This window comes from Aquarana catesbeiana, linkage group LG07, assembly GCF_042186555.1.
Source record: "Aquarana catesbeiana isolate 2022-GZ linkage group LG07, ASM4218655v1, whole genome shotgun sequence".
In the NCBI taxonomy this organism is placed as follows: Eukaryota; Metazoa; Chordata; class Amphibia; order Anura; family Ranidae; genus Aquarana; species Aquarana catesbeiana.
The window spans coordinates 97511457-97535780 of NC_133330.1; the positions used below are offsets into that span (position 1 = coordinate 97511457).

Genomic DNA, 24324 nt, shown 5'->3' on the forward strand with positions numbered 1-24324 from the left:
TAGTAGTTAACCCCTTCACTGCCAGCGTTATTTACACAGTAATCCATGAAATTTTAATAGCACTGATCGCTGTATAAATGACAATGGTCCCAAAATAGTGTCAAAAGTGTCCGATGTGCCCGCTATGATGTCGCAGTCCTGATAAAAATCGCAGATCGCCACCATTACTAATAATAAAAAAAAAAAAAAAAAACAATGCCATAAAACTATCCCCCATTTTGTAGACGCTATAACTTTTGCGCAAACCAATCAATATACGCTTTTGGCTTTTCTTTTTACCAAAAAATGTAGAATACATATCAGCCTAAACTGAGGGAAAACTTTTTTTTTTCTAATATATTTTTGGGTGATATTACAGCAAAAAGTGAAAAATGATGTTTTTTTTCAAAATTGTCATTCTTTTGTTTATAGCGCAAAAAATAAAAACCGCAGAGGTGATAAAATACCACCAAAAGAAAGCTCTATTTGTGGGAAAAAAATTGTTTGGGTGCAACTTGCATGACCACGCAATTGTCAGTTAAAGCGACACAGTGCCGAATCGCAAAAAGTGCTCTGGTGAGGAAGGGGGTAAAATATTCTGGGGCTGAAGCGGTTAATGAGGAAAATAAAAAATTAATTTAATTTAAACTTCAATATCAAGCAGGACTATAACAAATTTAAAAAAAGTGAAGGGGGTCTGAATACTTTATGAATGCACTATATATTTATTTATATTTGCCATCTATGCTGTTTATCCAAACATTGAGGTGTGCAGCGTCTAGATATTGTTTCATATATTTTGTGTTTTATTCAAATTACACTAAGCACGAAGGTGGTTCTGCACAGACGTTATGACAGTGGACTTCTCCAACTGCATGGCAAAATTTAGGCTATTGCATATTGGCAAGTAGCGGACTATATATAATCCAATAATGATCACCCATGAATTGTACAGGCTGAGAGAAAAAAAAAAAAAAAACTTAAAGTGAGACTAAAGTTTTTTTATTATTAGTAAATTAAATATGAGGTTTATAATTCTTTAACAGGAACCTGCCACTGAAGGCAAGGGTAGAAAAGGGATCTGGGAGGTGGTGTGTGCGAGAGCGAGAGACAGAGCGAGAGAGAGTGTGCGTGTACTTTTTTCTGGGTGGCTTCAACAATCAATTTAAATCTGCCTATAGAGGGGATTAAAATTCGTCCAGATTTCAATCCATTTGTATCTGTTCCCGATTGACTTCTGGTGAATGTTTGAAACTTTCCTGTCCTGGAAGAAGGGGGGCATTCCTCCATTTGCCTCCCTTTTGCAGCATATTCTGACAGTGGGGGCATACCCCTCTGTCAAAATGCAATAGTGCAGCAGGGAGGATTCCCTCATTCACCTTGAATGTGTGGATCTGGAAATCATTTTTTTTTAACAGCTGTCTGCCTGATCAAAAAGAAAATACATATCTAGGGCCAGCTTTATATGTGATGGCTGCATTTGTTTTCTTTGTTGAGGTTTCTTTCATTTTCACCTGGTGATCTGACAATAAGTCTGTTATTTCTCAACAGAACAAGCTGTCCTGCAGATGTAGCAGTTAGGGGATTGAGACAAACCATTTAACACCGACAGGGCACTTACAATGATCAGCTTTTATTTATATAAAACCTTAATCCAAAAAGGAGCAAAACAGTTAATGCTTAAAAAGTGTTAGCTAAAATTTGGCTTCAATTTGTTTAGTGTACATAAATCTGCTAGTGCATCTAACACTCCGCTGACTGCCGACTGACAATGCTGCTGTCATAAAAGGTGCATCTGTTGCTCCTCCATCCAGAGTTTAGGCACAAATACAAAAAGTGTGTTATTAGCCAGATCACCAGGTTAAAAATACAGAAGTGGGAGGTCTACCAAAAAAGAAAACAATGCAGCTTTAATGATTGGCGAGCTGCAATATATTACATTTTTGGTTTGGGGTTAATTACCGCTTTAAACAAAATGGCAAACTGGCAGAAAAGAATAAACATGATCTAAGTAATTAGCAGTCTGTAGGTTAATTGAATCACAGACAATATTGGAAAAACATTGAGCATTTTATTTCTGAATGTTTTACGCTGTCAAAACAGCCTAAGTTTGGAGAAGCAGAGACATTTCCCAGTTTCCTGTGTCCATAACATCTACAGTAAATTATTTATTTAATAATGCACCAGACCCTGCATTATGCACAGAAGGAATCATTTAAGGACCTGTTCACATCAGTCATGCTGGCTGCATTGCTGCACACAGGCCCAATGTAATGACCAGTTGAAATCCATTGTTTCCACACGCTGCATAGATGTGTGCTGGGTGAAAATGTAACATGCTGCATTTAAATGCAGCACAAGAATGCATCACAGTGCAATGCAGGATATGTTAAGACAAAATGGATTCTTAGACCATAGGGAGAAAAACGACTAGGAAAGGTACATACTCCACTTCACCTATTCCCGTCTTCTCTTTCTGCCAAACCACCCTCTACATCATTTGTTGCCCAATTATTCCTGCAGCTGATGATGCATTATATAAGGTCTCCACCTCTGGAGACTCACACCATGATTAACATAGGTACATGAACATAGCATGTTGAAAAGGAGGAAACCATTTCATATGGTTGCCATTGCAGACCACTCTTTCTAAATGTGCTAGATACCTGGCTGACATGCCCATCTTCTGGCTACAATACTTTAAAGGCACTGAACTGAAACATGTATACAGATAAAAACTTCTAACTTTCTGGTTTACGCACTTTTGACAGAACTGAGGACAGTGGGTCAGCATAACAGCCAAGCAACCAGCATTTCCAGAAGAAGATTAGCAGTGGTAGGCCCCATATTTCTCACAGGTGTGGTTTTAACAGTATCTCCATTTCAGTGTAATGCCACCAACAGCTCCTCACAACTTCAGCAACTAAAATAAAAGCCGATCAGTTGATATAAAACCAAAAATCAGGTACACAATAGAGTCAAACTCTTTTTGCTCCCTTAGCCTTTTTTTTTTTTTTTTTTTTTTTTACAAATGTTAGTCACATTTTAGGCCTGAAGATTACTTAAACTCCCAAAAAGGATTATAGATTTTCTAAAAGCGGAGAACCTGCAAAATAAACTTTTGGCAGTTGCAATTTTTTATGCCACTTGACAACAGCACTGTTGTTTATCAAATCTATATTTTCAGTAAGAATTCATTTTAGATCCATCATTGGTGGTTGGAAGCTAGCTGGTTGCAGGAGGAATACGTAAAGATTAAATGTAATGAAGCTATCAAGCTTTTCTGGACAGAAAATAGGTACGCTGGGTCAGATCTCCTTCAGTGGGAGGCTTTTAACCACTTAAGGACCGAGCCTTTTTCTGAGATTTGATGTTTAAAAGTTAAAAACCTTTAAAAAGTTTTGCTAGGAAAATTTATTAATATATATATATATATATATATATATATATATATATATATATATATATATATATATATATATATATATAGTTTGGGGGTTCTAACACCCTAGAGAATAAAATGGCGGTCGTTGCAATACTTTGTCACACCGTATTTGCGCAGCGGTCTTACAAGTGCACTTTTTTTTGGGAAAAAATATACTTTTGATTAAAGAAATAAGACAACAGTAAAGTTAGCCCAATTTTTCTTTATATTGTGAAAGATGATGAATCCGCCGCAGAGACCACTTTTATCTGAAAGCAGACACCGGGGTTATGGCAGCTAGCTAACTCATCTATGATCTGAGTTTCAATGGTGGGACGTCTGAGGTGGGAAGAGGGGGAGGAGTTGACCCTTATGGGAGGGGGAGAGAACATGCCAACTCTTCTCCCTAAACAGCATTGTTGGGGCTTGAATTCTTCATTGTTCTGTTTTTTGTTTGCAATAAAAAAAAAAAAAAAGGGAGCGTAAATACTATACGGGGGTGTGGTTGGGATTCAGGAAAATATGCTAACAGAATGATGGCACTGATATCCTTGACTGAATCACTGTGAATTTATTCCTACCGATCTAGGATTACCCACCCGGTGTTTTGTATGTAACATTTTTGTTATGCTAAATAAACTTAAAAAAATAAATTTAAGTCCACACAAACACAATGCCCATTTTTGAGAAAAATTATAAAAGATGCATTTGAGTTTGAATGAATGAATAAATACCAAAAATGTCAATGCTCCAAATTGCGCATGCCCACGAAACATCAAACTATTATCCAACAATCAACCATCTGCAACTATAACTACTTATATCTGTTACATCGGTTACATCGGTATGTGCGAGGTTACCCAATTTGTGTTGGGTATTCTGAATGGATGTAGTCGCAGTCTGGCCAAATTTCCATTATGCAAATTGAAAGATGGCAGTTAGCAGGGGGCTGTCTGGGCTAAACACATAGCAAATTTCATCAGGAACCTGTTAAAGAATTTGCATAAAGAATAGGCAACATAAATTGCCAACACAAGGACGCTGATAAGCTCTCTATGTGATAACATAGTGCTGATGACAGGTTCTCTTTAAAGACTAAAAAAAGAGTGTGGGTGTAATAATATGGTGCCAAGTGGACTCCCCCGCTTTAAAAAAAAAAAAAAAAAAAAAGGAAGGTTTTCCCCTGCAGCAGCTGTCAGATTTGAAAGTGGCACAGCTGTGTGGGGCTCTTTCTGCACAGCCAAGTCACTCATTTAGAGATATGTGAATGAGCTGCAAGTCCTGTCTACCACTGCAGTGCCATGCTCACCACACTTAGTCCATTGACACTTCCTCCAGCTTTCTAACTGAAAGCCCATATCTTGCTATGGGCAGGGACCGAAAGTCTGCAAGAGTCTGGCATTGTGCAGGGTATCCACTGCTTTGCAAAAAAATAATAAATGCACATTTTTGCTTTCAAAAATACACTATTGTGCAAAAGTTTTAGGCATGTGTGAAAAAAATGCAGTGAATTAAGAATGCTTTCAGCAATATAAGTGTTAGTTTCTTTTTATCAATTAACAAAATGAAAAATAAATGATCAGAAGATGAATCTAAATCAAATCAATATATCGTATGACCACCCTTTTGCTTTCAAAACAGAATCAATTCTTCTAGGTATACTTGCACACAGTTTTTGAAGGAACTCGGCAGGTAGGTTGTTCCAAACATCTTTGAGAACAAACCACAGATCTTCTATGGATGAAAGCTGCCTCAAATCCTCTGTCTCTTCATGTAATCCCAGATAGACTGGATAATGTTAAGATCAGGGCTCTGTGGGGGCCAATCCATTACTTCCAGGATGGTATGTGCATTTATTTATTTTTGCAAAAGATGGACTTGGCCTTTTAGGATAAGTCAGGAGTGAATTAGACCTTTTAATTCACACCTGCACTCTGTTGAGGATAATTGAGCAGAGTTTGCACAATTATGTTTATGCCTGGTGTCATACTTCACAAGGAAGGTTAGTGAATGGATGTCCGCTGATCAGCCCCCACTTTGCATCCTGACACCTGCCATGTTGGCCATAAGCATCCAGGAGGGACAAGTCTGGCATACATGGCATAGGATAGAGGAGAAGCAAGTTGCTGAGCATTCAGAAGTGATCAGGCGGCTGATGTAAAATGTAAACAATTTCTTGGCTACTATAGCAGCCAGGTGACCATTTGCATGTCAACAGCAGCTAAAGGGTTAAAGGACCAGTCCACTCAAAAGTGAAATTATTATTATATACCTCTTGGGATCCCTATGGACAAGACCTTTCTGTCATGGTTTCCGGACATGTTGAAGTTTTATCACTACCTGGCTTGTTCCAGAGGTGTTCCCACTCTTCCTGCTGCATTCTACAGAATTAAAAAAAAAAAAGTTAAAAACTCAGGTAGAGTGGGATTCCTTCATAATGAAGAAGAGCAGAGAGGTCACAGGCTGGAGTTCTAGAGAGATGAATGGTTAGGCAATGTCACTCCTGCATCTAATAAGAAAAAAAAAAAAAAAAATGGACTGAAGAATTCAAAGCACACACCAGCAAGAGGAACAGGTTTCATTCACTGTAAATACCGACCCCGGTGCAGTTTTTTAATTTTCACTAAACTTCAGATTTAAATCTTCACACCATTTACTATACATATAAAAAGATTAATTGATCAAACACTGTTTTAGTTTAAATCTTTATTCCCATATAAAATGTTTCATGAAACTTTTAGGCCTATTAAAAACACCTCCCTCACTACCAGACTACATGGCCATAGGCGTACATGTACAATTGCCCGATTAGTAAATAGTAAACAGATATGCACCAATGTAAATGCTCAAATAAGCTCAATGACCAGCAATGCCTGTGTGTTGTACATGGCAAACTGTATACGGTCTCTTTTCTTGGATCAGGATGCAGACAATATTGAAGAATTTGAAACCGCTGGTCCTACCCTTAGCTCAGAATGCACAAAGTGTAAAGATAGTTGACATGCTCATAATGCATGCTTCATAAAGATGATCACAGAGAAAAGCTGGATCCAGAACTGGCAAGGTATAGTGAGGACTTTGACTCACTATTGAATGGCAAATAACTGCACAAGTGTAGCTTGTAATAGCAAATGATGGCAGTCAAACATTCATAATTCATCCAGACCATCTTATAGGTAAGAAGACCTCTATTATGATAGAGACCCTCCTAGATGGAGACTAGATAGAGTATGGCAGTCACACCTATATTAGGAATCTGCCAGGTAACACTCCTAAGCCCTCATGCATTTGGCAAAAGAATTAGAAATGGATGGTCATACGAACAAAAAGGATGCCACACATCACCAGCCCAGCAGGTAAGGAAAAATGTAAATGGCCACACTGCTGATGCATTTCACACCACCCACCAGGGCTTAATCATAGACCTCAACGACTAAGCCCCAGTGAGTGGGGTGAAATGCATCAGAGGCTTGGTTTAGGAGCAGTCTTTCCTTACCTGATGGACTGATGGCGTACAGCATCCTTTTATTCATATGTGCTCTATTGCTCTCTGGACTAGGCATTTGATAAGCCTGCACTCACCTAACACTGTGGGACATCAGACTTGTTTCATTCGTTATTGGAACACCTTGTACAGCTCCAAAAAGTTGTTACATGATATTGTAGAGACTAATGGTGTTCTCTGGCTTGATAGTGGACTTAAGTCCATAATGGGGATATGGCGGCCATACCCATTGTAGATGTGTACCTGGAAATATCCCATTAATATATAGCTAAACCCTGTTATACATGCATAGTCTTACAAAGGATTCTATAATGCAAATATGTAAATAGGGTGGAAGCAAAAGTTATTCAGCTTGAGGCAGACATAAGAAAACATGAATATGAACAAAACTCAGCTAAGCCAAAGTAAAGCATTAGCAGTGGCAAACATGTTAGTAACAGTCAGTGCATCCAGGAAGCCAAGCTGAGTGCCATCACATACTGAGTTCATATCTCAATCATATAGATGGGAGAGACATACAAAGCCAAGACACTTTGCACCATTCATGGACATCTTAAAGTGGTGATAAGAAGATGGTAGTGGGGAGCAATGCCTGACCAGTTTTGTGAGGCCCTCCTGGCTGCATGAAAAAGGTTTGTAACCCCCAGACCCCATAGCAGCCTCACAGGCTGCTTTGGCTATTGTTCGACCACTGGTGTTAAGTGGTCAGAAGTACATGATTATATTGTTTGTACTTTGTAGCAGACAAATTGAGGGAGAGGAGTCATCGATTTGAAAATGTGAACCTTTTGTTTATATGACACTGACAATTTGACATGACTGTGAAAGTGTTGGCTTTAAATATTACTCAAGACTAAAAAGTACCCTGGGAAAAACAGCACTCCTAGCCTAGGAGGTACACAAACATAAAACAGAAGTTGGAAGATTTGTGCACAAATAACAAAATATTAGCCAAGTTAAGATCTGAGTCAAGATATATGCATGATGCATAATTTCTTGAGTTCTATAGTGGTTGGGGGGTGGCGCCACCACTTCCTTCTCCATGACTGGCCAAAATGGATCTGCAGTAATTACAGAATGTCCATGGACAGGTGTTTGGTTCCTGGCTAGAACACTATAGATTATCTCCAGATAAAGGAAATATGATAATGGACGAGAAACACTGAATAGAAAACCTCAAACTTAAATAACTAAACCCAACAAAAGTGTAATAAAGTGCAACTCACCAGTTGTCAGACTGAAAATGAAAATTAATGTAGTCAACACATCTAAGTACATTTTCAACAAGCGCAGGAAATGCTCATTGATCTTGCTAGAAATGCAGTGTCCTGGTCACCACCTGAGATGAGCTGGAAGCAAAACAAAGTTTTATTTCCTGTATAAACTATTATTAAATTGGAACTTCACTCCCTAACTGAACTTTTACCCAAAACAACTCTCGCCTTAAAAAGTGGAATTTTATTTTATTTTTTTTTTACTCTAGCCATCCCCCTCCTCCATTCCCGCCTAGGGACACACACAGCGGCTGGACAGCAGACCTGATGGTGCTTCATTTGAAGAGATAGCCAGCTCAACAATGGAAGAAGGGATGTTGGTGCAGGACCTGGTATGTGATAATGGATCACAGTAAGACAACGCTGGATTCAATGGTGTGAAAGGAAAAGAGGCGGGAAAGGTAATTGGGAACACCGGTGAAGATTCCTCTTTAATCCCATCATTCCGTATATAGTCAAGATGAACAAAAGCAGACATGTTTAAAGTGACAACCATGGCTCCCTTAATGGAAACAGTTGAATAGCGAGCATATTGACCCAGGTCCAAGAAGTGTGTTTGCAGGATTACCCAATGAGAATAAAGAAAAAAAGGAAAACAAATGCAGCCCACCTCATCTAAGGTCTAATAAGCTGCAATTGATTACATTGCTTAGGATTTAGATATGGATTTGAGAATATTTTCTTGTGGAAATTGCACTTCTGTGTTCCAAAAAAAATAAAACGTCCAGCCTTTTCTGAAAGTCTGTAAGATACTGCTTTTGTCAACAAGATCAAAGAGTCAGACAATGGCGAACTGATATTTAAAGCCATTTTAAAGAACGAACCAAAAAAAATGTATATAGTGCAGCTTACCGATCATTAGATGTGGCGGCTGTATTCGTTTTCTATTTTTAGGCTTTTCCCCTTCTGCGATCACCTGGTGATCTGATCAGTAACACACCTCCCAAATTAGAGTGCTCCCACTCTGGCTGAATGAGCACAGGGGGACAGTAGCATTGTTAGTCTGGAGGGGAGGGTATTGTTGAAAGTATTAGCAGATTTAAATACACTAACAAATTGAAGGCAAACTCAAGCTCACACTTTATAAATCCGTAACAGCAAACCGTTTTTTCCTTTTGGGATAAAAGGTTTACATAAATTAAAGTTGATCATTGTAAGCATCCCTGCCAGTGTTAAATGGTTTTTCTGCCTGTAAACTACATCTGGAAGAGAGCTTATTCTTTTGATAAACAACTGACTTACTGGTTGGATCACCAGATGAAAATAGAAGAATATATATATATATATATATATATATATATATATATATATATATATATATATATATATATATATATATATATATATATATATATTCTTCTATATATATATATATATATATATTTTTTTTTTTTTTTTTAAATTACACACACACGAATGCAGCCATCACATCTAAATATTGGTAAACTACAATATAATATAGGTTTTCGTTTTGGTTTAATACCACTAATTTACAGTGGTATGCTGGGAGCTTTTATTCATGATGCATTACAGAAAGGCCATAGAGGGAGCAGAACTTCATGGAGGTAGAGCTGTGACCTTTGGTGTGGAAATCATGTCAAATAGTGATAATGTATTTTAAAAGATATGAGTAAACAAGATACACCACCCCATAACACAAAAAACTAAAAATGATGAAAAAGCATACTAGCTTGCATTTGAGTTTCAATATATAGTACATTGGTGGAGCATTGTTGTTTATTCAAACAACTGACATTCAGCCACAGCCAACCACAGAGTGGAAGCAGCCCTGTGCATATTTCCCTTTAAGACTGTGTAAGAGGGGGGATGCTGTCTAAAAGTTGTACTTTGAACAACTTTAGAGAAGGGAGTGCTGCAGATAAAAAGGTAAAACTTATGTAGGAGGTTTTTTTTCCCATCTCTGTAGCACTTGAAGCTAGTCACTTTATTGGGTATATGTAAGGGCTCTTTCACATAGCAGGTTAAATATAGCCACCCCATTCTTGAGGCAAGAACTGGCAATTCCTGCTGCTGGAATGACCGGGTCAGTCAGCACAGTTTAGGCTCAGACATCTGTTCCTAACCACTTTGTGTACGGCTACATGTTAACAGGAGTGGCCGCTGTCAGCTCACCATTAGTTTAACCACTTGCCACCAAATCACCTATGTGACGGACTTCAAGTGGTTATACCAGGATGATGCTTGAAGCTGCAGGCATCATCCGGTCATTTTTTTTTTTCCCAGGAGATGATCAGCTTTTATATAAAAGCCATCTGAGCAGTTAATTAGCTGCTGGACAAGTTTTAAAGGTGGTAGGTGTAGGTCTGTTCCCATACTAGACTAGCAATAGAAAAAAAGATTTGCTCGGAGATAAAGAACTAAACATATATCTTACAAAGTTGTGATCAAGGACACCAAAAGTTTAACTGAACAGTTCAACCCAGGACGAAGCTGACATCACATTAGGAATGACAAAAATCCTTTTAGGCTGGAAGCACAATTTAGCTTTTTTTTCCCCCCCGAATGAAACTTTCTCTTTGTAAAAATCAACAGAAATTCATGAAAATGCAATTCAATACACATTATCACAATGTGAGATGATGTAGTTTGATTGATTGCAATAGCAAACACATGACAAAAAAAAAAAAAAAGACAAAAGGAAAAGGATGTTTCGAACCTCAGTAAATTAGAGGGGGTATAAATATGTTATATCATGCCCAAACAGCAGCCTTAAATGGTGGAATTCTCTTAACTATAGGCCAAGTCCTGCAAACACAATAAAATCACATTTAGCTAGGATTGTCAGATATGCCTAAACCCAGAAAACAAGGTAGTGTTCATTGGTGAAACCCAAAGGGGACCTTACATGAGTGGTATTTGCAGAGATACTTTTCACTGGGTTAGTTCCAGCTCTTCGTGGCACACAAAATATCTTTGTAGAAGTATTTTTTTTTTGTTAGAATAGCACATTTAAACAATGAGAACAGCCACTTCAGAGGTGATATCGGCAATATGCCACAGAGAGAAACAAGCTGCCACATATACAATGAGTCATTAAAAATTCTGGAAGGTAATTTAAGAACATAAATGAAAACCCCTATTTATCATTACATTACAAGAAAAGATCTTAAAAATTTAGCCTTTGCCAGGAGGAAAAGTCACTGAAATGAACACCACAATAAGTAATGTACAATCCCAACAGTACAAAACTACACATTGTGTAAAAGTAAAATATTCTTTAAAATAAAATGTCAAACACTTTTTTCTTAAATAGCATGGTGGTAGTCTTTTTTGGAAATGTTAGGGAACTAAAATGTTTACCTAAAATTTACAAGATATAATGAAAGTCCATGTCCAATTTGCCGTTACATGGTGGACAATCACTTGTTGACTTGGCATTTCAAAGTAAGACCTTGTGAATTAATGTTACAATCCTGCCGTGGGTGTACTTCATTCTTTGCCTTTACAGTGAGCCAGGATTCAAAGCCACAATGACTGATCATTGGTCGCCATAGTCATAGCTCAGTAGCAAATCTGTGCATTCGGATTAGGCTGATGTACACAGAACTGCAGGACAGTTGGGAGTGTGATGCTTCTCTCCAGTAAACTGTGGTGAGGGCATGTTCAACTTGTTGGAGGGAAACATGAATTGAGCAGTCAAGTTCAACAACCTCCTGCTGGGGCCACACACGCCCCTTGGGATTTTACTTTATGCCTCTGCCCACCGCGGCGTCTTCCACCTCCCCCAGTCTTTGGCTGTTGAAGAGAGAAAAAAAAAAAAAGTTATAAAGTTTGTATAGTATGCCTGGGTTCTTCTTAAAGTGGTAGTAATCTTGTTTATTATAAGCTTACCTGTAGGTAAAAATGTCACAAAGCTTACCTGTAGGTAAAATGAATATCTCCTAAACGTGCACTGTTTTAGGAGATATTCCAGTGAGCAGCAGCTGGTAACGCCACTGGGGCATGCGCTCTGAAGGAATGGCATACCCATGCAGTCAACCGTGACTCCTGGGTGCATGTGTGGGAGTGAAGTCACCCAGTCAGACAGCTGAACCCAGCAAAGGTAGATCCGGGTGAAGATGGAAGCCCTATCAGCACACCGCTGGAGGGCTTCATTTTAAAGGCAAGTCTCTCATAATGTGCCAGTATATGATGCATACTAGCACATTATAACATTGCCTTGCAGGGGAATTTTTTTTTTTACTTTGCAAACTTTACTACCGCTTTACTTGCACAGAGCAAGGCTTTGCTAATTATCTGACTGCTAGCCCCTGACGATTTAGAGTAAGATTTGAGGATGCCACTACTGTGCTGCTCACTGCTTGTTCTTAGAGGCTCTAACATGAGGATGCAAAAACTCTACCTCTAGGCACATAGAAAATGAAAGTAAAAATCCTGGTTTACTTTGACTTTACAAAGTTCACTTGAACCAAGCTGACCCAAACAAACCATTTCCATCACTAATTGAAGCAGCCACTGAGCGTGCTGTAAACATACTGTAGCAACAATGTTTTGCAGCAGTACTAGCAACTTCCCATCTACTGCTGGAACTAAGACGTCTGCCTGAATGCTTCTCAGCCATTCAGGGAAAGTATTGTATTTTTATTAGTGAATACAAGACTTCCTCTGATTATCTAAGGTGGAGAGGCAGGCGTCACAATTTCCACTTCAGCCAATCAGAGGAAGCCTTCTATTCACTGATAAAAATGCAAGGCGTAGATGCATTCAGTCCAACTATTTGGTTTTGGCAGCAGGCAGTCACCTGTACTTCTGTGGAACACAGCGCTGCAAGTAGCTCATGCTACTACAGTATATTATGGTGAATTCAGCAGCCATATCAGTAATGAAAATAGTACCACCTAAAGTAAACCTGGAATTTTACTTTAATTTTCTATGTACCAGCCCCCTATGGGCCACAAGCCCCTACTCAAATTGTACCAAGCATTCCATAGACAGAAGGATAACATATGAGTGGAGGGAACTCCCAATGCAATCTGGAAAAGGGAAATTACAGAGTACAAAAAAATTAAAATATTTTCTATATCAACCACTGAAGGACACAGCAGATAGTTAGGCCACCTAGGGACATCTAAAAGCAGTTCAAACAAAAAGGGAGGGGCACACCAAAACAGGCAAACCAGCACAAGAGGAAAAAGCTAGAAATAAAATTAAAAGCATGAAATGGCCACTAGCAGAACCAGTCAACCAAACCTAGCATCTAATGATATATGATAAAGCAACCTTATAAAAAATCTTAATGAATATATGCACAGAAAACCAAAGTTGAAGCCTTACAGATCTAAGACCAAAGCCTGATAAGGAACGCACAATGGAGTGGGCTTTAACAAGTAGGCACTTTATCTTGCAATTCATAGGCCTGCACAATTCACTTAGAAATAATGGATACAGAAGCCAGAGATCTTCTTTGTAGATCTTCTAACAGCAAATGGGAAGTCAAGAAAAAAAAATGCAGCAGCTGGATAGAGTGGTAAACCCTTGGGACCATATCAGAGAGAGAGTTCCTTGGGATAAATCACAACATCCTTATTGAAGTGAAAGGCAGAGACCACTGAGTAAAGTGGAGGTCCTTGGTCTTAAGAGGACGTTAATATAAGAGCAAAAAGGGGTTCCTTACAGCAAAACGCTGATGAAATCAGACACCCTTCTGGCCGAAGTGATGACCAGAAGAATGGCACAGGACATCACTTCTTCTGGTCATCACTTCGGCCAGAAGGGTGTCTGATTTCATCATACTGGATCAAGTCAAGTAAAAGTTGCACATAAGTTCAAATGGGGGTTTCTGTAACATTGCCTAGAGTGGAGTAACACTGACTAGACAATTAACATTGACTGTAACACTGACTAGAGTGGGGTGGGGGCCCAACTGGATTGGCACTCCAACATGTGAAGCCCCTTGAATGCAAGTACAAAGCATCACATTAGTAACAATAGGATGCTAAATAAAAAGGTTGGTAGGACAAGGCAGACACCTGCCCCTTGATGGTACGAAGGGGCCAAGTGTCTTTCTACTACCAACTGAAGGGAAAATGGCTCACTGAAAAGGCAACATGGGAAAGTCTCCAGACTGACACCAGCAAAAGTTTTTCACATGTTGTTAAATCCTGTGGAAAGTAAATTTAGAAGCTTTAAGAATTGTTGGGGTAACATAATTCAAAATGCCCAACTCCAAGAACCAAAGTTTCAACAGCTAGGATGGTAAAGCCAACAACCCTGTGGATTTGGATAACCAATCCGCCTGCTCTCAGAGGTAACAGATCGTCAGATTAAAAAAGGCAGTGTACCAAATTCTCCAATGCCAATACAGAACTTTGTGAACGACTTTAGTTTCGATCCTTCGAAATAGACCAGGTAAAAGTTCCAGCAGAGGAAAGGCATAAATCCAGGCAAACTGAATGAATACAAAGCTTCTTCTGATTGACCTAGTCAGAGATCGTGAGGTCATCAGCCCTAGTGCCCATTTCCCCCTGTAGGTGGCAGTATAACCCTTGGCTGTTTATCATCAAGCCGTTTCCCCCAATGGACAGTAGAGAAAAGAAATTGACAAACAAAACTCCACCAATCAGGCATCCAGACCCGATTTCTTCAGACAAGAGATTTAAAAACAGCTAAAAATTATTGCATGGCTTCACAGCACATATTCATTCCTCCTAACAGTGTCCATTCTGGGAGGGTGTTAGGCAGAAACCCTTGTGCTCCCTGACACCAGCCATTTTGAAAATCAGGCAGCACTAGTCGAACAATCACCAAGAATACAACCTGTATCTGACAGGAGAATACTTCTGGTGCGTGTATATTTTCTGATAAAATCTTGTAGCAAGTCAAATGTAGAAAAGGGCCATAGTTTGGAGACCATTGCTGTAGTCTGATGAAAAAAAAAAAAGTATCCTAAACCCAAATTTTCATACCTGTGCTTGCAACCCTGTTGCTCCAGATGCTGCTCCAACAGTAGCTGCCAGAGGGACCTCCTCCACTGCTGCGGTCCCTAGGTTTGCTTCATCCTTCTTTCCAATCGGACTCTTTTTGGTGGACTGCATTTTAACTTGCTGTGGCTTAGAGTTCATTGGCAAGTTGTTTGTGCTTTGTAGCAACTAAATAGGATTACAGAAATTAGTTTCTCGAAATATAGTGAATTCAAATACAACCACTAGTTATCTCCTTTATCATTTTGCCGGAAGGAAAATTTTGCAATAAAAAATGAATGCAATTTATTGTTATGCACAACATCGACTGAAACAAGACTTGAAGACTGGCAGGCATGTTAAAAGGAATAAAACGCACATTTCATTGCATGCATAAATAAACAAAAACAAAAAAAAAAAACACTTATTATAATTTTCTAAGGAACCCTGCAAAGCATTACACCACCCATGATCAGTAGATCACAGGTGTAATGTTAGGCTCCTCAGTACAGCTGTCTGCTTGTACATCCCATACGGGCAGTTACTGGACAGCAGGAAGAATAAAATGAACTACAAGAGCGCTCATCAGTGCCACCACAGTTCACTGAGAACTACTAGCAATCCGCCGCAGTGACAGGAGGTACTAGTAGTTCATTTTTTCACAGCGCTCTGAATTAATGATGTGGCTGTGGAGGCGGAATCCCGCACAGCCGCACTATTTTCAAATGGTGACAGCAGCTGTGGGGAGAGGATACCCAGCCGCTGTAAAGGGGAAGGGAGGGTGGAATCATGGGAGAATGCTGAACATGTTACACTGTAAATATGGGTGTATGATGTAACAGGTTCAGAAAGGTGAACTTATCCCTTTTAAACCCCCTTGAGAACTACTCATCCTCAACCCCAGAATAGGCACTTTGGTCTGAATGACATTCCAGGAGCCACAATTTCTAAAAGGCTCTTGTGGTAACAAAAGCCATTCTGCACAAGCGGATTTACCCCAATCCCCCCAGTGTCTCATTGTTTGTAGATAAACGCTCTTAGGCCGACCATAGACTGTTCGAATCTGGGGCGGTTCAGCAGAAATTGGCCGAGATTTGAACCATTATTGTGCAGGCTGAATGTACCAAGTTTATCGATCAACTTGGGCAAACCAGCCTGTCAGATTTGCTTGCGATTATGAGGGGTAATCACTGTCTTCTGGCGGGGCTTCCCCCCCCGGGAGAAGACATTGGTCGGCAGGAGGAGTTCCCCTGTCAACACTGTGTGTTGATGGGGGAATCGTGCAAATTTCTTTCCTGCAACTTGTGGTCGCAGGAAAGAAATTTGCAGTCTGTGGCCAGCCTTGGGTATGCCAAATAAAATGGGTAGAGGCCTCCCTAAACAAAGAAGCACAGGTATGCAAGTTTTTTGAGGTCTGGGAATCTCATTAAAAATGTTGCTTATTGACACTCAGCAATATACTCAAATGGTATCAAACCAGATTATTAACCAATAATATTTTTATTGAATGAACCGATCACCAAAAAACACCCAATACACCATGGCTACCACCGGACAGCATGTCAATTTCAAATTGTATCATAAGAATGTTTTTATTTTTTCCATAGTGATTTTGTCCCCGATTAGCCACCCTAGTATGGTGTCACAATATCTGTGTAGCCAGTCAGTGTTCCTGACCACCGCCACACCAGTCCCAATGTAATCCGACCAGTGTAAGCCAGCAACAGTGTTCCCAATTGCTGCCACACCACTGTGACCAGATAAGTGAAGCCAGCAACAATGCCCTTAATCACCACCACATCAATACAGAGTCACCAGAGCAAGTACAGCCAGCAAGTGTGTTCCAGATTGCTGCCACACCAGTGCAGCCAACAACAGTGTTCCTGGCCAGTGAACATAGCCTTCCTGGGGGCAGCCACGTACCAGTAGGCTAGACTTGCTTGGCTTACAGGGACTGTATAGCGACGCTACATTGTTTTGGATGCAATGTTAGTTGAATTTGTGATACACAGGATACAATGTCCGATACATAATCAGTCCAAACACTGAAAGTCTCAAGCAGGTGGCATCCGTATACTTGGAAGGAGTAGTAGAAAGTGTTTTGGGTGTGTTATTCTAGGTATGTACGTGCAGTGTGTGAGAAATAACTTCATTTGCAACTTTTTTTTTTTTATCTTTTATAAAAAAAAAAAAAAAAAAAACACACCAATTTTCATTTTCTTTCTGCATTTTTGAAAAACTTGTGGCAAAAAAAAAAAAAATTTCAAAAAAGACTCACCATGCCTCTTAAGAGAAGTAAAGAATTTTTTTTTTTCTTTGCAGTTTTCTTTCAGGATCCCCTGAAATAGCGAACGTATTCCACTCATATTGTAGTTCGTTGTATAATGTGGGTCAGAGAGGGGAAAATAGAGGGAAACAAGACATGGAAGCCCAAGAGTACCTGCGGATCTTCCCATGGTGCCTAAGGAGGAGCTTGAACAACTCAAAGCTCTGATTAAGCATGAAGAGGTGGGGAGAGCAATAAAGAATATGGCCCTGACGGGTACTCAACTCTATACTATAAAAGATTCCAAAAGCTTCTGGTCCCCAAGTTATGCGATTACCTGAATACATTAGCAGAAGGAGAGACCCTGTGGGAGGAATCATTATTGGCCTATATAACTCTTATTTTAAAAGAGAGGAAGGATCCAGCAGCCCCAGCGAGCTATAGGCCAATATCTGTTAAATACAGATATGAAGATTTTTGCCCTTCCCCTCACATTGCTTTGGGGAAATTATGTTTCTGCCTTTTCCTCCCATCGTAGTAAGGGGGGGGTTGAAAGAGATGTCCAATTTATGGCAGAATTCCGCCAGATCATCCAGGAATCTCAGGATTGCAGTTCGGTCATCTTTCTTCCCTTTAAGACAGGCTAGGAATCCCCACTGATATGGTACATTAAGTGTCCTCATTTGCTCAGTCAGTGGTTTAACCCTTTCATGACTAAGTCCCTCTTTGACATTTGGTGTTTACAAAATTCATATTTTTTGCTAGAAAATTACCCAAACATTATATATATTTTTTTAGCAGAGAATCTAGAGAATAAAATGGTGATTGTTGCAATATTTTATATCAGGGGGTTAATAGCCAATGGCCCTTGTTCCCAGAGGCTTAAATAGAGTGAGAATACCGTGCGACTCCACCCTCTGATGATGTCATGAGTGACAAAACACGTCAGAGTGGAGCCACACGACGTACGTAGACACACCAGTGTTTCCAAGGTAAGACAGAAGGTTCCTCTCGAGAGTAGTAGGAGACGCTGTTTACCTGTAATTACCTGATGTGGATTTGTGAACACCGCTTGTTGACATATATATTCTTGTAAGTGTACACCTTGAAGGGGGGTATCCTCTTCTTGTTTTGGATTAATAATTTTTTTTTTTTTAAACGGGAATTACGCTATGTCTGCTCCTCTCTCTTTGGTTGAAACACTGAATCATTTGTGAGCTGTTCCGATTGTCTAATTGAGGGAGGATACCGGCATGGGTTCCCGTGGCTTATGACTTACACGTTAAAGATCAAGATTGGATCCAGCGAGAGTCTTTTAAGAGGGGGTTCCCTTGCACACCCCCCCTCTTTTCAAGCACATGTGATGTGGAATTCTTTGGAGTGAATACAATTATCCTTGGTGATTTCTCTCCATAACATTCAATTTCTGAAGGACTTATCTCTTTTCTGGATCATCTGTGTTAGTGTTTAAAGAGTGCACAGACTTGATCATATATGATTTTATATATATTTAGATTGTTCAGTATTCTTGACCATTTTATAAGCGCTGCCAAAAGTTTTTAGCCTTTTTTCCTATTACGATTTAGCAGTGTATGTTCTGGTCTCAGAAACACTTTTTCAGGCAGCAGCTGTTGCCATTAATTTTGGCTGTTGACATATACTGCTTGTGAAGATTCACCACTCCTAAGCGCTTGTTTTTAGATGTGACATTAGGCCTTGTCATATTTACTGTTTCTTTTTAATATTTTATAATCACACGGTATTTGTGCAGCGGTGTTTTAAACGCAACTTTTTGGGAAAAGGGACACTTTCATGCATTTTAAAATAACCAAACGGTAAAGTTAACCCAATTTTTTTTATAATGTGAGAGATGATGTTATGTCGAGTAAATGGATACCAAACATGTCACGCTTCATAATTGCACGCACTCGTGGAATGGCGACAAACTATGGTACCTAAAAATCTCCATAGGCGACGCTTTAAATTTTTCTTACGGACCAGGTTACAGTTAAAGAGGAGGTCTAGTGCTAGAATTATTGCTCTCGCTCTGACGATACCTCACACGTGTGATTTGAATATAGTTTACATATGCGAGCGTGACTTCCGTATGCGTTTTGTTTGCTGCGCGAGCTCGAGGGGACGGGGGCGCTTTAAAAATGTTTTTTTCTTATTTATTTTATTTTTATATTTATAAGCTGTGTTTAAAAGAAATTTATTTGATCACTTTTATTGTTGTCACAAGGAATGTAAATATCCCTTGTGACAGTAATAGGTGGTGACAGGTACTCTTTATGGAGGGATCGGGGGTCTAAAAGACCCCCAACCCCTCCTTTGCACTTCAAAGTATTCAGATCGCCGTTTTCGGCGATTCTGAATACTGTATTTTTTTTTTAAACCAGCGCCATTGGCAGCCGAGTAAACGGGAAGTGATGTCATGACGTCGCTTCCGTGTGTACTATTAGGAGGCTAGAACAAAGCCGCTTACGGCTTTGTTCCACTGTCACTAGCCGGAGGCGGCAGATTGGTGATCGGGCCTCCCGGTGGATCGGGAGGCCCGGTAAGAGTGGCAGGAGGCAGCGTGAGGGGTATATTTAAGCCGTATCGGTTGTTATACCTGGAAAGCCAATCGCCGGCTCTAAAAAAACAGTACCAGGATGATGCCTGCAGCTGTGGGCATCATCCCAGGTATAACCCCCGAAAGCCGAGTACGCACATCTGTGTACGCTCGGCGGGAAGGGGTTAAAGTGGTTGTACACCCTGTACAACCACTTCTACCTACAGGTAAGCCTATATGAAGGCTTACCTGTAGGTGCTTGAAATATCTCCTAAACTTCCACAGTTTAGGAGACATTTACAAAAAAGCCAAGCTCCGATGTCTACGGCGCATGCGCACTTTAGAAAGGGCACATTGTGCCGTTTCTAATAGGGGCCATGCTGTGACTGGCATGCGCGGAAGTGAGGTCACGCAACTCCGGCCAGTCACAGAGCCAGAGTTTACGGCCCCGGGAGGAAGAGGGGTGAAGATGGTCGCTCGCTGCTAGTGGGGACAACAGTGACATCGCGAGCTTCGGTTTCAGGTAAGTGACACATAATGGGCTACTATGCAATGCATAGTAGCCCATTATGCTTTACCTTTGCAGGGAAATAAAGAGGAAGTAAAACCCACAAGGGTTAACTTCCTCTTTAAGGAGTCTCTTTGTTAAAGTCTCTATAGATAAGTGAGAAAATCTGTAACTCAGCTCCTTCATAGGAGATTCCTGCCGATTTCCACATTTTTTCCATAATTTTAGATTTCTCTTCAGCATAGTGAACCCTAACTATTACATCTCTTGGGTTTTCAGTCCCCGATGTGTAATACCTTGTAATCCTATGTACTCTATCAATTTTCAATGTCTCTGTCATTCCTCTCCCTAATAGGGTGTTAAATAGTTCTTGCATCACTTTTGTTAATTCATCACAACTATGCTTTTCTGGCAGGCCTCTTATGCGCAGATTTTTATGTCGATTTCGATTCTCTTGATCCTCCATTTTGTATAAGAGAGCTCTATTTGCTCTCTGCAGGGATTGTATCTGTTCACTTCTTCCAATCTTTCATCGTGGGTATCCAGCCTTTCCTCCATCTCCTCTACCCTATCTAGAACTTGCCCGATACCTGACCGTATAGTGGCAATGTCTACTTTTAACGAAATCTCCATTTTTACCAACATCTCGGCCAGCATCTTTGATTTGAGGGGCCCCCTCCTGAGCTTCCATCGGTTGTAAATCTTCCGTTAGTGGTTCACCTCCTCTTTTCTTCTGCTCCCCATTTTGAATTTTAAGGCCTTCCTGGGAATTATTCCCAGTGCTTCTTGGTCGAGTAGAGGCTGAGTCATTAAGTCTTCCAGCCTTATTGTCCTTTTCCGACATTTTTTGTCTACTAGTCCCTGTTCGTAGTGAGATCCCCTGCCTAGGGATACTAAGTCCATCCTCTACTGTACTGGTGTCTGCTGACATGTAACGCTGGATACCTCCTTGGCTAGGGGCTGGTGGAACTCCTTTACCTGCTTTGTTTGCCTTACCCCTCATTTTCATCAGTTGTTCAACATAGAATACAAAGCAATTTTCCAAGTTCTAAGTTATAGTTCAGATACTTAAGTGGATAACGAAAGTAAAGACTTTCAATGTTTGGACTGATTGTGATGAACAAGATGCTTTTGGCACATAAACATTGGGTCAAAAACAATGTACTGTATATGCTCTAGGGCCGAAACAACGAATCGATTAATCGACAACTAATCGATTATGAAATTAATCGATTACTATTTTCATAATCGATTAATCGGCCAGTAACATAATGGGGTTAAAAAAGCTAAAATCAGCCCTATATAGTACAAAAAGAGCAAAAAATCTCTACTGTAAATATTAACTTTCAATGTTGCACAGTAAAAAAAACGAAGGGCTAATTTTTTTTTTTTTAACTCCATTATGTTACTAAATGTCTTAGGCCTGGTTCCCACCCATGTGTTTTTGGTGCTTTTTGCAGAAATGCACTACAGTTCATTTAACGTTCATATTTATGCTTTTTTCAGCTGCTGTGTATTTGGAAAGGGTGCTTTTTTGGTTCAATATACTTCAATGGAGAAGCTGCAGAAAAGTATGTAATATTACAGTTCTGTTTGAAAATCTGCAAAACCGTCTAGAATTGTTTTTTTCTTTAAATAAAAAAAATTTGATCTGAGTCTGATAATATTTACCAGATTCAACCTCTAATAGTATATAGAGTATATCTCTTCTGTCTGTTATTCTCAGAGAGGATTAAAGATTTTACTCCCTAACCATATAGTTGGTTATTTATATTTACCACTGCATAGAGATATTTAAGAATAAATTGCTTTTTTTTTAAACTTTACATATTAACTAAAATTATACACCACACTTTTCTTTAAGGTTATTAACCGATTAATCGAAACAATAAACAGCCAACTAATCGATTATGAAAATAATCGTTAGTTGCAGCCCTAAAATGCTCACCTCTGTACAAGTGGTAAGTGAAATATAAATGGTCAAGACACAATTCTGATTTAAAGAAGCACTTTCACAAAAATGTTTTAGCTTTTAGCACATGGTTTCATTCTCATCAGTGATCCCATTGAGGACTTAAACGCACCTCATTATACAGTACATTTTAATGATGCATGTAAGCTCCAAGTCAGACTGGAGCCCAATTTATGTATGTTCCTGTGAGGAGAGGTACAGCCAACACCGAGGTTCTGTCCCCTCTCTAAGCTGACTGTTCTTGAACAATCAGCACTGCAGGGCAGTGTGACAGAGCTGCCGGCTGCTAGAAAACCCAGAACTTCACAGATCCATCACACAGCCCCAACAGCGCTGATTGTATATTCAGAATAGTAAAAAGATTATTAAAAACAATGTGAAAGTGGAAACTCCTGTGCTGTCGGGGGGGGGGCTATGCTAAAAGGACACTGCTGCAACACCTAAGTACTGATCCAAGGCAGGACAAATGGGACAAAAGTGGGGGAAGATGGTAGTTGCGCTGTGATGAAGGGGGGGGGGGGAAGCTACAAAGATGACTAAAGTGGCAAAGTGAACTAAAAAAGCAGAAACGGGCCAATGCATGAATAGATCCTACATGCTAAAAGAACATGGTGGGGATGCAGTGCAGTGCAACGTAGCTGATCAACATGACATGTTGCGGGCAGACAAAGCCCAATATATAAAGGTAATCGTGAAACAGTGACTGCTTGAATATAGCAAAACAAAAATGCATATACTAACACAAATAGGATGAATAATGACACAATGCAGAAAAAGAAAATATATAATGCAAGAAAAATATATGTGGGCTAGTGCCCCATTAGCAAAAACGTGCCAGATCCTGGTGAACTACAAGTGACAAATCCCTAGGACAAACATGAATATTAGTTCTATCATCCAGTCCAAAAAACAAAAACATGTGATGAGAAACACAAAACAAGTCCAATCGTGAAGGGAGGGGGGGATCTTCAGTGAGGACACCTCCGTGTTTGCAAGCCGCTTACCTTACAGCTGTAAGGTGTACAGCCTGTGTTGCAAATGACCCGCAGGTGTAGACGTTCCGTGTATACAGGCAGTGAAAATGATGAACATGCCAAGCAAAATATAAAAAATAAAAAGTATACAGCATGTAAAATAACTCTGCAACGACCACAGTGGAGGGGGGGCAAGACACACACAGGGGGAGGTTGCACTCACTTTCATGAAGTGAGTGTGGGCATCAATCCACGAGCGCCGAGCTCGTATGCCTCCAGGAGTGTCACCAATCTGGAATCTGTCCCCGTGCCTGGAAACTGGAATATGTCCCCGTGCCTCTCTCCTCAGTGTTCGTCAGGTAGAGTAGTGATGTACAGTGTGAGGGGGAAAGAGACGCACATAGCGTGATCCCATATAAAAGGTATATTTATTTAATAAAACAAGTCCAATCAACTTACATTTAAAACAATGCTGCAGTGTGTAGTAACTACGAGCGCCGAGCTCGTCTCCTGTTTGTCTGTGGCAGCGTCCCGTGCTCCAATCCTAATGCATATCGTCACGTCACGTGACTTCAGAGGATAACACGGGATAGAAAGCCAATGCTTATATATAGTCCCCTTGTAATGGGCGCACGGCGGCCATTTTCCCAAAGCCCGCTCTAATGTTAATGGGTGTCCGGCGGCCATTTTTTCAAAGCCCATCAATACAAAGGATAGCACACAGTGCTGTTGCCTGTTGTCAGGATGGCTCTAACAGGTCAGGTTGGAAAGAATGTACTTAGCCACAGACCAGATCAGCTAGAACATAATCTCAAACTAGATTTTAGAAACCGAAAAATAAAAACCACAATGCAACGCCCTACCAAGACGCACTATCACATATATGGAATTGCACTGAAAATGCATAACATGTGAGGTATGCGGAAAACAAAAACGTAAATAAAAATG

At 40.0% G+C, this 24324-nt stretch overlaps 1 protein-coding gene across 1 annotated transcript in view; it reads right to left on the minus strand.

The window, feature by feature from the left end:
* Positions 1–2030: 2030 nt before the first annotated feature.
* GTPBP1 (GTP binding protein 1) overlaps positions 2031–24324 on the minus strand; it is a 126295-nt gene continuing 104001 nt past the window's right edge. Inside the window, exons 11-12 of the mRNA XM_073592522.1 lie at positions 15109–15291; positions 2031–11938 (exon numbers count right to left, since the gene is read on the minus strand). Coding sequence (XP_073448623.1) covers positions 11846–11938; positions 15109–15291 — 276 coding nt within the window. The 3' untranslated portion in view covers positions 2031–11845. The remainder of the gene's footprint in view (positions 11939–15108; positions 15292–24324) is intronic.